The sequence below is a fragment of the Aptenodytes patagonicus genome, chromosome Z (genome assembly GCF_965638725.1).
Source record: "Aptenodytes patagonicus chromosome Z, bAptPat1.pri.cur, whole genome shotgun sequence".
Taxonomy (NCBI): domain Eukaryota; kingdom Metazoa; phylum Chordata; class Aves; order Sphenisciformes; family Spheniscidae; genus Aptenodytes; species Aptenodytes patagonicus.
In genome coordinates this window covers 53,630,500-53,646,890 of record NC_134982.1, presented here as the reverse complement: position 1 = coordinate 53,646,890, position 16,391 = coordinate 53,630,500, and the positions used below count along the sequence as shown (strand labels likewise).

At 38.9% G+C, this 16,391-nt stretch overlaps 1 protein-coding gene across 2 annotated transcripts in view; it reads right to left on the bottom strand.

The window, feature by feature from the left end:
• FBN2 (fibrillin 2) overlaps positions 1–16,015 on the bottom strand; it is a 185,186-nt gene extending 169,171 nt beyond the window's left edge. For both annotated transcript variants that reach the window (XM_076362414.1, XM_076362415.1), the window contains exons 1-5: positions 15,789–16,015; positions 14,819–14,901; positions 10,891–10,989; positions 10,215–10,310; positions 7,719–7,814 (exon numbers count right to left, since the gene is read on the bottom strand). In XM_076362414.1, the coding sequence (XP_076218529.1) occupies positions 7,719–7,814; positions 10,215–10,310; positions 10,891–10,989; positions 14,819–14,901; positions 15,789–16,015 (601 nt within the window). The remainder of the gene's footprint in view (positions 1–7,718; positions 7,815–10,214; positions 10,311–10,890; positions 10,990–14,818; positions 14,902–15,788) is intronic.
• Between the last annotated feature and the right edge of the window lie 376 nt (positions 16,016–16,391).

Sequence of the window (16,391 nt, the reverse complement as noted above, 5' to 3'; positions counted from 1 at the left end):
TCCTGAATCAGGTACTTACCCGTCAGATAAAATTTTACCTCTTATTGCTGCAGGTATTCGCAATTGTTACCTTTTACTATCTCCAAGAAGAATTAGAGGTGTGTTTTTTTATTTTAAACTGAAGCTTTTTTTAAAATACCACCACCACTGTGGCATTTTGCTTATAATCAACTTTCCACAATGTATGGAAAAAGCTGACAAATTATTATTAACAGAAAATTTAGAAAATAAAGTAAGTAGAAAAGCATGGTGAAAATTTAAAATTTTAGGAAGATTCACATTTTGTAGAGCTTTAAACTACCCCTAACTTATTTCTAGTTAAATTGATCAAACTTAATTGATTTTAGTTAAATTAGACTTCGAGTTGATGATGTAACTCTTGTGTTTACCCCAGCGGTGATGAACACCCTCTGTGAACTGGACCATGTAGTTAGAGTATGCTACAGCGAACTAATATTTTTTTTCTTCACTCAACAGGCCTTGAATGACTTCTTTACGAACTTGCAGAAAATATCTCAAGACCATATGCTCCACTTCCCAATGGCTAAAAGCAGACTGAAAATTAACTAAACTGGTGTTTAGCAGGGAAGTATTCCACTTACTGTGCACTGAAAAAAAAGACACCAGGACACGTGGCCCTGTGGCAAGAAGAAAAGAAGAATGCTGGTTGATATTTAAGAGCAGCATATAGTAATTATTTTCTATTTAATCTTATTGCTTTCCTTGCTTCCTGCCTTCTCCTAAAATGCCCTGCATTTTCATTTATACACACTCCTAGAGCATGCAAAATTCAACAGTCTTACACCACCTTAATATAACAGGCAGGATGACCCCCCTAGTTAAAACCTCAGACTGAAACTCAGGATATTTGGTTAATTGCTAATTCTGCAAAAGCTTCCCTGCTCAGCCTTCAACAAGTAACAACCTCGCATGCCTCAGCCTGTCTTGGGGGCAGGGAAGAGAGTAATAATACTTCCCTTGTCCAGTTAGCTCTTCAGAGCGGGGACCCGCTTACGCATACACACACACATCCTATTCCACATAAAGAACCTCTATTTCAGTTCAGGCTAATAGTAGCCACTATAAAGCAAAAACCAGCAAAATTAAGAAGTTGCATTCCCACAACTCCTACAAAAAGAGAAGGTCTCATTGATCAAAAGAGCATTTTTGCTGTTAAGCACCAGAACAAAGTTTACAATCATTGGGGGACAGCTAAAATAAACCAAGCAACTTGAGAAAAAGTACAGGTCCTTTTATAACCGCTCGTGCAGCAGTATGCCATGGCTGGCAGACAGGAAACCTCTTGAACCTGCCATAGCCTGCATGGCAAGAAGTTCTGCACTTCATGAGATTACAGGGGTAAGACCAAATCAGGATCTGAATACATCCCCAAAAGGTTTTCACTTCTTCTCACGGTACTGCTACCATCAACAGATACGGAAAAGTTGTGTAAAGGTAAAAGATCTTCTGAATACCTGTCAGAGGAAAGAGTAGTTTCTTAAAGAATTTCATTCCCTCCTTGCTTCATTTACACCTAATCACTGTCACTGAAGCACACACAAGCATCTTCAGCAGCACTACAGAATAAATATGAATTGTATGTTTTCTTTATAATAAAAATACATTTGAGAAGCATTGAGTCCTGTATAAAATTGTGTCAGTTTGCTATATAAGTCTAATTTTATTCATAAATATTATCCCAAAATATCTTTAGGTGCCAATCAGTTTCTTCAGTACAGCTCCACTTCAGTTCTGTGTTCTTTGTTCTTTCCTCTTTTGCCTCAGTTACTATATACTATTAACACTTTCACTGAGAATGCTTTTTGCTTCTTCCTACCCCTTTCTCTGTGCTGTTGATTAGCGTCTTCATCCTCTTCCCAGGTTGAAGAAAACCTTTTTTTCTTTTTTCCTCTTTTTTCCCCTTTTTCTTCTATTGTCCTTAGACATAGGATCATCGCTGATTATTTTCCTATAGGGGAGGGTCAGATGAAGGCAAGTGATCTCAGATATGGTGTTAGATGTATGCTCTCCTACTCCACAAAACGAACCTCTATTTCAGTTACATCCTTTACCTCAAACCTTTTTCACTATCCTCTGCAACATCCTGTTCCCCAGCCACAGGGACACTTCACTTACTCTGTTGCTGTCCCTCCTAGGACTCTTCAACTGCATGGGCCAAGTTCTTGTAGGCATTGCAGAACTGGTATAAAAATTGCTGCCTTGCACAGAAGAGGGTTTCTACTGACTACCTGGCTGCATCTATGCAGAGTCTTCCCTATTAACCCAGTAAGAACCTGTAGGAAGGCAGCTGATTTACTGCATCTGTCATGAGGTACGGGCTCTCAACTTCTTTGATAGACAGAAATTCCAAAATTCAGGCAGCCAAAGAAAGTGTCCAGACACTTGTACTGAGTGCAACAAACACACTGGGCTAAGACACATTAGCAGCCATTTTCCTGAGAACAACCCAAAAGCTCCCCCATTTCAGAAGTTCTCATGCTATATTCAACTATTAAGTTTCTTCATTTTTCCTCTTTTCTCACCTGCCCAAGCTTTATCTGAAATCCTCTCCCTTCTTCAAAAGGATATTCTTCCCAAGCTATGCATTTCTACTCAGTCCAAACCCTTTTGCTTCCCATTATAAGCCGCTTATGTACAGATTAAGCAAGCACTGTTTTTCTCCTTCTAAATGGGATGAAAGCAAACTTAGATCAGTGACAGGATTCTCCTTTCCCACTGCTTCTTCCTCCCTTTAACCCATGAGAAAGAAGGAAGAAAACGTCATTGCTTTTCTACAGCTTCATGCCTCTACAAATCATCAATTAAAAAAAATGCACAGGTCATATGCAGTAATACAAATATCATTTGCTCAGACAGTCTTGAGAAACCAAAGGAACTGGTCATGCTAGAAAAAACTGCTCTTATATGTACAACTGAGGATGAGGCCTCTTAATCAATCTGTTTCTTTTTTTTTTCCCAATTATTTTTCACTGGGAAAAATTCAACAGTAAAATTTCTACATCTGTTTTTTCCTTAAAAACAAAACAACAACAAAACAGACAAAATCAAGTGCTTGAATCTTGTGTGTTTATAAATCAAAGACAAGAAGCTGACCAAAAGAACAGACTTTGACAGGAAATATAAAAGGTCATTGTATGTATCAGAAAGAGTAAACCACGAGCTCCCAAACAGGTTCTGCTTTCTTGTTAAACCAGCAGCAAGTCTCAAGTTAAATACTGTAATCATGCCAGTCATTAGTTACTGCTCAGCCTCCTGTCTCCAGCCCGGAAATTAGTCTGCTCCGAGCCCAGATAGCTGAACAAGCAGTCACGTTTTATCATATAACCGAGGCTGGGAGGCCAATCTGAAGGAAAGCTACATATGTTCTGTATTAGGAAGAAAATACCTAATTTAAAAGAACTTAATTTACAGAACAATAAAAAGTATGCTTTTAAAACACAGTGATGTAAAAAAATAACAAAACAAAATCTCTTATAACTCTGATGTGATTTGCAAGGGAAGTCCACATAAACTTAAACTATAAAATTTTAGTTAAAGAGTTATGAACTGTTGCTAAACTCAGTTTAAAATTAAACTACAGAGCCATTTCTTACTGTAAAGCATTACAGGCAACTATTGCAACCAACAGATGAAGAAATCTTTGCCTTTTGCATTTTGTTGGAAAGCATAAACTTCTTATTAGGTTAAAAGCGTAAATTACAAATTACTATTGAACAGAATAGGCATTTAAGGTATCTTTTACAGTTTTTTTCATGTACTCCAGCTCACGTAAAGCATAAAAAAATTAACATTTACAGTTACCATATTAGAGACTTTTTATAGTCATTACCAAGATATACTACAGGAGTCATCTTTCTTTAACTGAATAATAGTACAATAAATTAGTAACAACTTTTTTTGAATATGAGAAAGTTTAGGCAACACCAAAGTAAGAGACTAGGTGAAATTTTACTTAGCCCTATCCACTGTTGTAAAAGCAGATTAGATTAGATATGCAAATTAGATATGCAATTATATGTATTACATATAGGTTATATTTTTGTGACAGTGACAGAAGCAAATTTGGCTTATTACCTCCAATTTCAAGTAAATGTAAACTTTTAATTGTAATAACTCAATTTCCAAATAACCATGTAATGTAGTTTAAATCTTGTATAACAATAGCATTTTACACATAGAATTGAAAGGCTAAGACTTTCAAGGACGGCTAAGAAATATGGATGCCAAAATACTGGTGTTTAATTCCTTTACGTGGCTTGAATTCTGCAGCTTAAAGTTTCACAATGAATTGTAAGAAAGCAAATTTCAATGCTTTCATCACCACAAAAGTTAAGTTACAACATCCGTATGTACTAGAATCTTTTAAACAAGTCAACCTATTTCAAGTATAAGCATCGTTATTAAAAACTCTGAGCCATCATCACAGCTGGAGTCTGTCATATGTATTAATATGATCATATGATTAACATGTATCATGACAGTCCTGAATCTAGTCAGAGGATAGAAGCAAATCTTAACCAGGAATGATTGCTTCTATCTGGACAAAAGGCAAGCTTACCAAGTTGTCTGGCAATAAATAAAAAAAAAAAAATCTGAATGCAATCAATTAAAAAAAAAAATAAATCAATTTGCAGTATTACAATTCTATCATGTTACAGTACAGCTACAACCATCATCCATCTTGGATACCTAGTTTAGACTGTTGAATTTGGACAAATGTAACCTCCACCTGAACTAAGGCTCAAACTATAAAGCAACCTAACATTGTCCAATCCCCTGAAAATCCATCCTAAACTGACAGACTTGGTAGTCTCTTATTTTAGCTAGAAGACAGGTGTACATTCTACAAAGACATATTTCTGAAAATGGCTGTAAATATTAACAGAGTTTTTACAGAACAATGCTTCCTATTTCCCCACTAACCAAAATATAAAAGATTTAAGTCCTTGTGCTTGGTTCATAAGAAGTAACTACAGAGAATGGGCTGGATGTAACATGCAACAGCAAAAACCTAAACCAACAGAGATGAATAGAAGTCCGTAAATCTGGTTTTAAGAATGAAAGTGACAAGCAATTAGAAACAAAGAAACAAATTCATCCTTCACATTTCTCTGTTGCTTGTGACATCTAGTGGGTATACAAAACAGCCTGGAATAGCAAATAGCAACTCCTGCTTTTTCAGTGTTGGGTTTAGTTATTTCCTTCATCTACGTGGAAATTATTTCCATTTCACAGCCAACAAATGTGGAAAAAAAAATGGTGCAAGATATTTTCACAATTTCTATACAGGTTTGAGCACTTCAGAGTGGAATTTGAAACAGAGAATTCCACAGGATTCCCTTCAGAAGCCATTTCTAAACACATGAATGACAAGAAGGTGTTTGGGAGCAGCCAGCATGGGTTTACCAACGGCAAATGTCATCACTGCTTTCAACCCTGAGGTCACTGGTGCCGAGGACAAGGAAAGGGCAGTGAACGTTGCTTGACTTGAGGAAGGCTTTTGAGACAGGCTCCCATAGAGAGATTGTGATTGGTGAGATACAGGCTGAATAAGTGAACAGTAGATAAGGTGAGTGGAAAATTGGCTGGACTGCTGGCTCAAAGAGCTGTGATCAGCAAAGTCCAGCTAGAGGCCAGGAAACTAGTGCATTCCCTCAGGGATGAGTACTGGGACAAATAACAGTTTTATGTCTTCATTAACAACCTGGGTGATAGCACAAGAGCGCACTCTCAGCGAGATTGCAGATGACACCAAATTTGGGGCACCAGTCAATATGCTGGAGGGCAGGGCTGCTACTTAGAGTGATCCGGACAGCTTAGAAAAAATGGGCACACAGTTATCTTGTGAAGTTCAGCAAAAGCAAACTAAGTCTCACATCTGGGATGGAATAACCTGATGGAACAACATAGGCTGGAGGCTAACTGCCCTCAAAGCAGCTCTGAGAAAAGGATTATGGGGGTCCTAGTAGGCAACAACCTGAACATGAAACAGCAGCGTACCCTTCCAGCAGAGAAGGCCAGCTGCAAGGGCTGTATCAGGATGAGTGTAGCATCCAAACCAGGGAAGTGGTCCTTCACCTCCATTTGGCACCTGTAAGACTGCATCAGAGTGTTGTGTCCAGTTTTGGACTCCCATTACAAGAAAGAAATGGACATACTGAAGAAAGTCCAGGGGAGGTCCACCAAATTGGTCAGGGAGCTGGAGAACTTGCCCTGTGTGGAGAGGCTGAGGGACCTGAGTTCATCCAGCCTTAAAAGAGAAGGTTTCAAGGTGACTTCATTGCTGCCTATAACTACCAGTTCAGAGGATACAGAGAAATTGAAGCCAGACTCTTCTTGGAGGCTCACAGCAATCAAACGAGAGGCAACAAATACAAGCTGAAATATGCAAAGTTGCGATATTAGGGATTTTTTTTTTTTTTTTACCATAAGGGTGGTCAAATACTGGAACAGGTTGTCCAGAGATGTTGTGGAATCTCCATCCATGAAGGTGGAACCTGACTGGACGTGGACCTGAGCAGGCTGATCTGATTAGACCTGCTTTGAGCAGGTATTAGACTAGATGGCCTGTGGAGGTCCTTTCTGATTTAAATTATTTTATCAATCTAAGAAGTCTACTTCTGCCATGAGTGGGTGTTTTGTCCACTGCTAACGTGAATTAAGAATGTGACTTTCTATTTTCTATTAATGCAAACGATCCCATCCCGCTTTTTAGTATTGACAACCTTTTGAATATTTTAAAGAAGTAAGGTAACAATGCATACTAGTATTCAGCATTTCACACTATGGTTGCTCAGTTCTTCAGTACCCTTTTTGAAGAGAACATGCATTCGCAAACACATCAACTTGGAGAAAGACAAAGAACAATATTTCTGCTAAGCTGTCATAGTTTAACAGTCTTGGTTTCAAAACACAAACAATACTCTGATTTATTAAAAAGCAAGAAGTATAGATTTCTGAGAGTGGAAGGTTTATTCTAAATCACTATATATGGAATTCATGCCTTAATTATTTGTGTGCTAATCACATAGTGTAACACTAAAAATGTTTTGTTCACTATCATTAAAACTACTTTGTCAGTATCTCTAAGCCCGTAAAAGAAGGCTGAGGGATTTCTCCATAAAATTTTAAAATAAAATCCTAGTTTTGTCCCCAATTCATGAAAGCACTATAAGTTAAGCCATGTCTAAGATGTTTTCTTGAATAAGAATGGTTTTAGGAACTCATCTCACTATCACGGTAATTGGTTATTTTTTCACTCCGTCTCTGACTTTCTCCTATAGGACAGAACTAACCAGAGCAAATAACTTCCCAAGCTCCTCTTATGAAAGAGGTGTTATACAGAAAAACGATCCTTCAATTAGTTACACTTACGCAATTCTAACACCATCAGCAATTTTGCTGTAATGTTATTTCACGTAGCTGAAAGCAAAAGATAGCTCATCTTTTAACTATTATACGAACAAAATAAGCAGCCTAAATTGGCTCAAATTCCTACCAATTGCGACAGCTTTGTACTTGCCAACCTGAAATGTGGCTACCAGACTAAAAAGGAAGACACTTTCTAAAATTACAAATAATAAACGGTTTACTGGAAGCTTACTGGCTCAGCCAGAAAATACACAGCATAAAATATGTACATAATGTATTGTTGCATATAACTGCTCATAATTTCCTTCCATATTTATTTCTTTTACCTCTTTCACACTGAGGGCCAGTAAATCCGTAGACACATGCACAGCGATTAGGTCCAATACACCGTCCTCCATTCTGGCAACCATTTTCACAGACAGCTTTAATTAAAAAAAAAAAGTTTTAAATGTTATAGTAATGATATTTCAAAGATTACCATATGTGGTATTCAAAAATAAATTTTTTCCTCTCAACTGCTCTAAGTCTTTCTGGACCTGAAGATCAAACTGATCTCCTTCCTACCAATCATCACCAACAATAATGATTGTTCAAGTCAAATTCCATTAGCCCAAATTCCATTAGCACCTGTTTAATGCCAATTGCAAGCAGCTGTTTAATTAATCATATTCAGCAGATTCTTAGCAGATGTTTAACTTAAGTATATTTTTAAACAGTTGTGCAGCTCTAGTCACTAATCATAAGAACTTGTATCCATCACCAAAGTTAGCAGATAAAAACTCAGCTATTCTGAGGTTTTTGAGCATATTAAGTTGTGCTATTCAGTCACAATAGCAACGAACCTTTCAAGAAAGGAGGCTTGGGGAGTCCAAGAGACAGATAATTCAGTTGATACTGCTGGCAGAAGAAGTGATGTTTAGAGCAAGGGGAAAGAATTACCAGTTGAACTCATCTTTAAGTACCTTCAAAAACTGTGTTTCCTAAAAGATCCCAACAAGAAATAAAACGATTTTGGGGGGGTATAAATCCACAGTATATATAGACTGAGAAGGTACTTCGCAGTTGTGGGACTTCGGAGCACCCACTCACACTATTTATCAATGGTGTGAATCAAGAACAAAGCCTCCTCCCAAAGCACTGAAATCTTCTCAATTTGAAAGGAAGACAGTTCATCAGCGAGGTTGAAAAATACCATTGAAAGAGTGCTAACTAATTCTGTCTATTTTCAGGCTCATTGCTTCCAGGACATGTAGCCTTGTTCAGAATTAGGACATGTCCCATATCAAAGCATTTCACCTTAAAGGACATCCCCACCGTTTTTAAGTGGCTCTGAACAACAGCAAAGAGATTTTGGTCTAGAAGTCTCTAGGCTGCCTTCCTACACAGGTCTCCCCAGTTTGAAGATGGCATTTGTAACATGAGTATCCAGTGCCAAAGAACCTCAGTAACCTAGAGAAGGTAAATATTTCAAAATGGAAAAAATGTACACATGCCTCCTATATCACAATGGGGAACATAAAATATACTGTTACGTGGAAATGTGATAAAGCCTTACTTCTTATCAAGAACTATAAAACTGAATTACTTTTTACTGTGAATGCGTATCATGCATAAAATGAAGATACTTCTCTGCATGTGTTACATTACTGAATTAATGGACAATGACACTTTAGTGAGACAATTAACTTCAGCAGACTTAAGACACAATTACATTCTAGTAAAAAGAAATAAAGACATATTTACATTTTTCAGACATTCATTCCATACTGTGTCTAGAAGACAAATACTCAATCTTACTTGAAATTTTAACTGTCCTATACACTGAGACCAATCTCCACAGTTTGTTCAGATTTTCTCAATTGCTTTAGAGCCACTGCTTGAATATTCAATCCTCTTTTCATTTATTCACTGGAAATATGCCCTGTCTGAGAGCATTCAGGTGTTGACCCAATACTTTAAAATTAGCAGGAAGGGGCCAGCAACTCTTAAAAGTAAATCTGACTGTGACTAGGGTCACATTTTAGAATTACAATTATTACCTAAAATTTTAGAATTTTATCCAGGTAGAATTAAAGCAAGAACAAGACTGCTCTCTAGCATTTGCAAAAACGATTAAGACAAAAGGATGTTCTTCCACACTATTCAGTCTAACTGTTCTTTGCATAGCTGCCTTTTGTTTGCCTCTAGTTCCTTCAGACTACTTTCAGCAATTAATTTCTCAGCTAATTAGTAGCCAGCTGGCCTCAGAATACACTTTGAGTCTTTCTTCATCCCTGCAGCCTTTAGTGATTTTTATTGTTTGCTAAATTTGTATAGCTTGTAAACACCGTACTGTGATAGGTAGAGCTGTGCAAATAATTTACTTTCTAGCTTGTCTGCCAAACCAAAAAGGTATCCAAAAGCTTGAACTTTATTTAGTCTTTTTCCTTAGTCAAGTAGAAAACAGGAAAACATGCTTTAACCTAGCAGTTAGGCTGTTCTTCTGAGATGAAGAAACTTCATTAAAGAGAATGAAAAATTAGTGATCATCTGGTAAGAAAAGGAGAGTGGGATGTATACTGCCATTGCTCCCAAAGAATTTTCCAGAACTATTTGGTGAATTCGATCCCTAATTTGAATTTTAAAGAATACAAATGCACTTCATGCATGAACTGGCTTTCAGCTAAAACACTATACCCCACAACAGCATTAAATTGTTCACAGACATTCCATTATATTTCAGCATATTGGCTTTTTTATCTGCCTACTCTACCTAAAGTAAGAAGGCTAGCTTGCAGGACTTATGTGGATTTAACTTTAGATGCAACAGAGCAGTTACTTACGCTGCCCACAGTAAGTTCCGACGTAGCCCTTCTGGCACTGGCACCGGTCGTCCGTGCACGTGCCGCCGTTCATGCACCTGATGCTGCACTGTTGTACTGCAGCAGAGCCCAGGCAGAGAGATACCAGTGTTAGGCAAAAATACCACATTGGGAAGCAAATGTGGATAAAAACAGAGACATCTGAAAGTAGACATGAGCTTCGTACAATATATACTATGTATTTAAATGTACACTCAGGTATTCTTGTAACCACAGCCATCCAAGCTGTAGCTATTAGTCAGCCACTATTTTAAAAGCAACCATGAAGAGGTTTTTAGAGTTCTCCATTATTATCTTTAGCAACTTAGAACTTTTCATTATCTTGGAGGCTGTACTATCTTCATTTCTTAGGAAAATGGACTTGATGAAAATGTTAATAGCACACATTTATATTTAAACTTGCTTATCTCTTTAAATGCATTTTTTTTTCAATTTGTCACACAGAGTAAACATGCACACATGGTATATCAAACTTTATCAAAAACTAGAGATATACCAAAGTGTAAGTTACATGCGTGTATGCAGTAATGACAAGTTATTTTTAAAGAATTTACATAGTAGGTTTTTTTGAGTTGACACTCAAAGTGAATTACTTAAAATGAAATCTCTAATGAAAATAAATATAGTAAGTCCTTACTAGATTTTGATCCACAAGTGGGTGATATTTGTCCACTGGCACAAGTGCACATGTTAGGACGGGAACAAAATCCATCACCACAGCTATTTCTACAAATCGCTGAGGAAGAACACAATTAAAATGACAGTGATTAACAGTAACCTTAGTCTGAAACTACAGGAAAAAAAGCTGAAAGTATGTTAACAGCTTCTTTAAAAAAAAAAAAACAACAAACCACAACACTTGAATGCTCAGTTCATTGGGACCCTTAACATACATGCAAAAGTAATTGTAAATTAAATAAAGCAAACTGAATTTTGGTATAATCAGTATCTCTGACTCATTTAAAAACAAACAGAATCAAATACGGCATATTCAAACACCGGTCTGACCACTGAAACCAGATAATCAACTCTTTCCCTAATTAGAAAGGCCAGCCTATTACACAAGTAATGTCAAATTATTAAAATTATATATTTTAGACCACAAGACCTGTAGAAAACTTTACCAAGAATCCAAGATTTGAATGAATATAAACAATATTGATCATAAATGCCAATTTATGGTATGGTCTGTCTCTTATAATCGCTATTTTAGAGGCATTTTAGGGTCTCTTTTTTCTAAGATTATCCATCCTTCACACAAAGCTGTTTTGTGGGAAGGAAGTCAATATCCAAATGCTGGGCTTTGCCGCTTTTGTGTAGTTTCCCTAAATAGTTTTCTGTACTCAAATATTTCCACATTGTCATTTAGAAACTAGCTTTATAAAAATCTCAGGGAAGCCTGTCCACACCATATTATGTGTGCATAACGTGCATGCCGTTGTGCTATCCCCTGATGCATCAAAGTCGTGCCTTCCCTTCTCACTCCCCAGCCAAGGGAGCTCCATTGCACAAAGGAACGACAGAACAAGAAAAGAGCTAAAGGCTAAATCCAGATTCTAAAGGACATCCGAATGAATACATCTAAATAATCTGATGGATTAGTGAATGCACCAAAAGAGAGCCTGAAACATTAAGAGCCAGTATGGCACAGGAGAACCTCAAAAAACCACATATCGTGCCAGAGACAGCTTGTAAAGCAAAAAAAACCAAGCAAGAATCACAGTTTCTTTGTAAGTAACTCTAGGGGTTTGAGAAAATCAAATAATCTGGAAGCGCATCTCCACTGAAGGACTACCAAAGGAACAAATACCTCCGATAGATAATTTGCCAAGAATATACCAACTACCTAAAAAAACTGCCTATATATATTAAAAGGAAAGAAAAAAAAACACCTGGCCCTACACATTAAAAAAAAAGAAAGCAGAGATAAGACCTTTCCCAGAATGCTTCTGCTCCACTTCTGATTTAGAAAGACATGCGTAAATGAGATGCAACTCCCATAAGGAAGCAAATTATTTTCTTGCCCCATTGAAGAATTCAAATATGCCCCCTGCGAAATCTACATGCTCCCTTTTACCCTTTCTCCAACAAATCAGAAGCTCTGTACTGATGCCGAACATGACCAAACCAGACCAGATTTTGTAAACCCGCATCCTCCTTGACATACTCCAATAAAGGCCACGTTTTCTTTACGAGAGAGGAGTAGAAAAAGCCACATTGGTGGTCCACTGACACCACTCTTTGGGCATCAAAAACATGCAATGTGGATCATCTACATTTATCATTAAATTCCTCTACAACTATGCCCTAAATGTGAAGGCATGAGAGGTGAAAGAGTTTGTGGGATTTTGCTATTTAGTGGAAATCAGAGACATACCACTGACTGATATGAAATACTTCTTCCATTAGCAGACGTAAAAGTGAGAAACAGGACTCTGACTTAGAGCACTTGACAAACACAGGGAACAGGGCTGTTTTCCTTCTATCACTGTTCAGTCCATCTTTATACAACGTAACTCAATCTCCTGATTAAGCAAGGTCTACATTGAGACCATTTTGTTAGTTTATTATCTGTTAGGGAATAATTTTTTTATCAACTGAAAGCCCTATAGCTGAAAGCACATTCTAAATATGGTTTCATCAGTACAGTTTATTTTATTTAAAGAAAAAGTAAACCAAACCAGACCTTTGATTTTTAGATAAAAGATCACTTTTAATCAAAAATATGTCACAGACCGCCAACCACCATCATCACATTACCAACTGAAAACACTGTAAGGTCAGAATGGTTTCCTGTTGACCTGCCACTAGCTCATAGATTTCTCTTCATGAAATAATACTTTAAAATCACCAGTTACAATCTGCACTAATTATAATCAATGCATCTCCAATAAGAAGTTTGCTAGCTTGTCCGTCATCCTGTGCAGGAGGCTTTGTCTAGCTAAACAGCTCTAGCAAGAGGGACCATCATCTCAATAAATGTTTAATGTGAGCATAGAAATCTGTGCTCTTAAACCTTCACCAAAAATGCAAACAGAAAAGCGTCACAGCCAATCTTACAGATGGTCCGGGAAAATCATTCACCCTTCAAACATGTTAGAGAGCTGCAATTAAGCTCCAGTAAGTAAACCGGAGCTAAAAGATGTCCTTTGTGCACATAAATTAATAGTAAGTTAAAGATTATTCTGGATGTGAAGAGAGAGACCTGAGACTGAGGTCTTTAAGAGGCACTGAGAGTCACAATTTAAGGATACTTTAGAAGGATTTCTGAAAGCACCTAAATCATTGCCTCTCCCTAATTTCATTTGACCTAGATACCCAGCTGAATTTGAAAAACCTATCAACAGCATATTAGGCAGCCTAAATCCATTTTAAAAACTCTGGTTTACATTTAAGTAAGCCAATATTGTAAGGGATGATAAATGTGAACTGAACATTTTGAGGAGCTCCTCTTATTCCACCAGCATTTTCCTCTGAATGACATGGTTAACCTTTGCTAGGAAACGCCATGTCAACCTGAGATGAAAATCAGTGATACATGGCACAGTTATAAAAAAATATTAGCAAGGCAAATTTACTCATGTAAAACGAATAGATGTGAACAGGCTGATAGTCCTGAATCATAAGGCAACAGCCCAGAAGTCACCTCTAAGTTTGGCAGATCTTGTCTTACCACCCATTCCTTCCCTAGTTTAGGCCTGGATGTCTGCAGTTTGTTAGATGGAGTATTACAAAGACCTTCATTGCTTACATAAAGGGCAATGTGTTCTTGAACCTGAATTCTGAAGTTGAGCATACTTTTTAGCAAAAGAGATGGTGACAGGCTAGGATGAATGGGAAGAGACTCACATTAAAATTCAAGGGCTATAAGAAGCATGTGTCTAATACCAGCTTTTATCTAACAGACAGAAAATGCAACTTAATTCTCTACATCCTTTCTAGGTAGGCAACGCTCCCTAACCAGAGCACTGAGCATATCTTCCTCTCTGCCTCTTTTTTTTTTTTCCCCCCAAGCCATGTCAACAGCCACATCTGTCAGCACAGTACCTATTATGACCAGGCCATAATCCAAGTCTACATGCTATTAAAACACAACTAAAAATGACAGGCAAGAGAATAAATACCCCAGATGTAGAAAAGTTTTCCATTTGATTGTAATTCCAAGCCTAGCACAGAAGTTTCACAAAACTTCAGATCTGATTTGCTTTATATCAAGACCTTTTGGCTTTCTTTTCCTGTGACTATAGTTGATTATTTGGTTTATGGAAGGTTTTTTCCTTTTTCCTTCATTGTCATGTTCTTCTTTTTAAAAAAACTAAGTGGAGACATGCCTCTTATGGACACACCAAAGAAAATACAGCAACTTGCCAATCTTTCGATTACAAGAAACGTGGACCTGTAAATCCATATTTTTTTTTCTTTTTCTTTCTATTCTTTTTAAAAATAAGGCGAAAGACAGAACTGAATTCTCTTTTCTCATACTGAATGGAGCAGTAACTCACAGAAGAATGTTTATTTTTAATATTGTCCCTAGGGCAGTAGAAACTTGGAAGTCAGACACTTACGAACAATGCACTGATTTCCTCCAGGGAGCGTTTTCCATCCAGGGCAACAGTACGAATGGAATCTAGAGCCACACACATTTGGCCTGTCACACACAGAAACAAATAAATGTATATACAAAAATATAAATCAGTCTAAATAGAATCCAAAGTTTTACGTAGACACAAGGGAAGAAACCAGCCACATGAAACAGAAGAAGTGTATAGCAAAGATGTCCACAAAAAATCCTCCCCAAAGGAACAAAATCTTTCTCCACTATAAGAAGTTCCAAGCCATTTTATTTTGTATTAGTTCAACTGGTTAGTATAAAGAAGAGAGGCAGACTAGGCAACAGCAGGCCACATTCATCCCTGCTGGAACTATTGAGGATATGCAAGGGATGAGTTTGGCTCTGCATTCAAACACAGTCTTAGAAGTCTGGCTATAAAAATTGGCTTCATGCTGCTGTCTGACACAAGACAGAAGGGATGGCTGGTCATAAAGATTAATGAATTCAAATTACCAAGAACTCCCCAAAACATTAGAAAAAACAGGTTTTGCATATTTCCTCTGTAGAAGCCAAAGTAAAGTGAATGTCAAGGTATCTTAATATTGTAACATGCTTGAATAAAAAGCCCGATGCTGTACATCTGTAAGTTGTAACGTAGCCCTACACAATGCCTGCTTTTAATATAATCGCACTAATTGAAAGACCGTATTTCATAGCCGAGGACAAAATATCAAGTTCCATTAGTCACAATTCCTTAGCCATATAAAGGGGCCGGCAGGTAAGATGTACCGAAGGCAAAAATGAAGACCTCAGGTTCGGGTTTGAGGCGGGGGGCGGCTGCAGGGAGGGGGCTGCTCGCTGGGGAGCGGGCTGCGCGGCGCTGCCCGGAGGACCGCCCGCCGGGGCTGGGCGGCAGCGGGCAGCGGGGAAGGGGGTTCAGGCTGGGAAGGTGGAGGCCCGAGCGCGGCGCGGCGCGTTCCTACCCGCGGAGCACGTCCTGCTGTCCTCGCCTGCGGACCCGGCCGGCGGCGGCGGCGGCGCTCCCGGCCCCCTCCTCCCGGTACGCGGCGGCAGGGTAGATGCCGCCCGCTCCTGCCGCAGGGCGGACCGGCGGCGGCTTTTGTTGCCCTGCTGCTCCCTGCGCCCAGAACGCCAGGCAGCCCAGCCACAGGAAGCAGGGCTGCACCCAGAGCCACCGCCGTCTCCCCATCCTGCGGCTGCCCCGGTGGGAAACGGCGGAGGCGGCGGCGGCGGGCAGGGAGCCGGGGAGAGGTGCGCCTGTCCCGCGCCGCCCTCTGCGGGCACGGCTCCGCTCCTCGTCGGGGGAAGGCTTCAGCCGCGGAAACTCTTTCTTCTCTCCTCCCCAGCCTGCCCTGCCGCCGCAGCCGTCAGCGGGACACGGTGATACCACCAGCGGGGTCCACGTTGCATCCCCCCCTCCTCTCTCTCCAAAGAGAGGGGAAAAAAAAGAAAGAGAAGTTGAGTTGGTTGGGATTTTCTCCTCCCGCCCCCCCCCGGAAAAAGGGAATCCAACAGAACCACGTTGGATTTCCCAAGAAAAAATAAGAACAAGATGATAAATAACA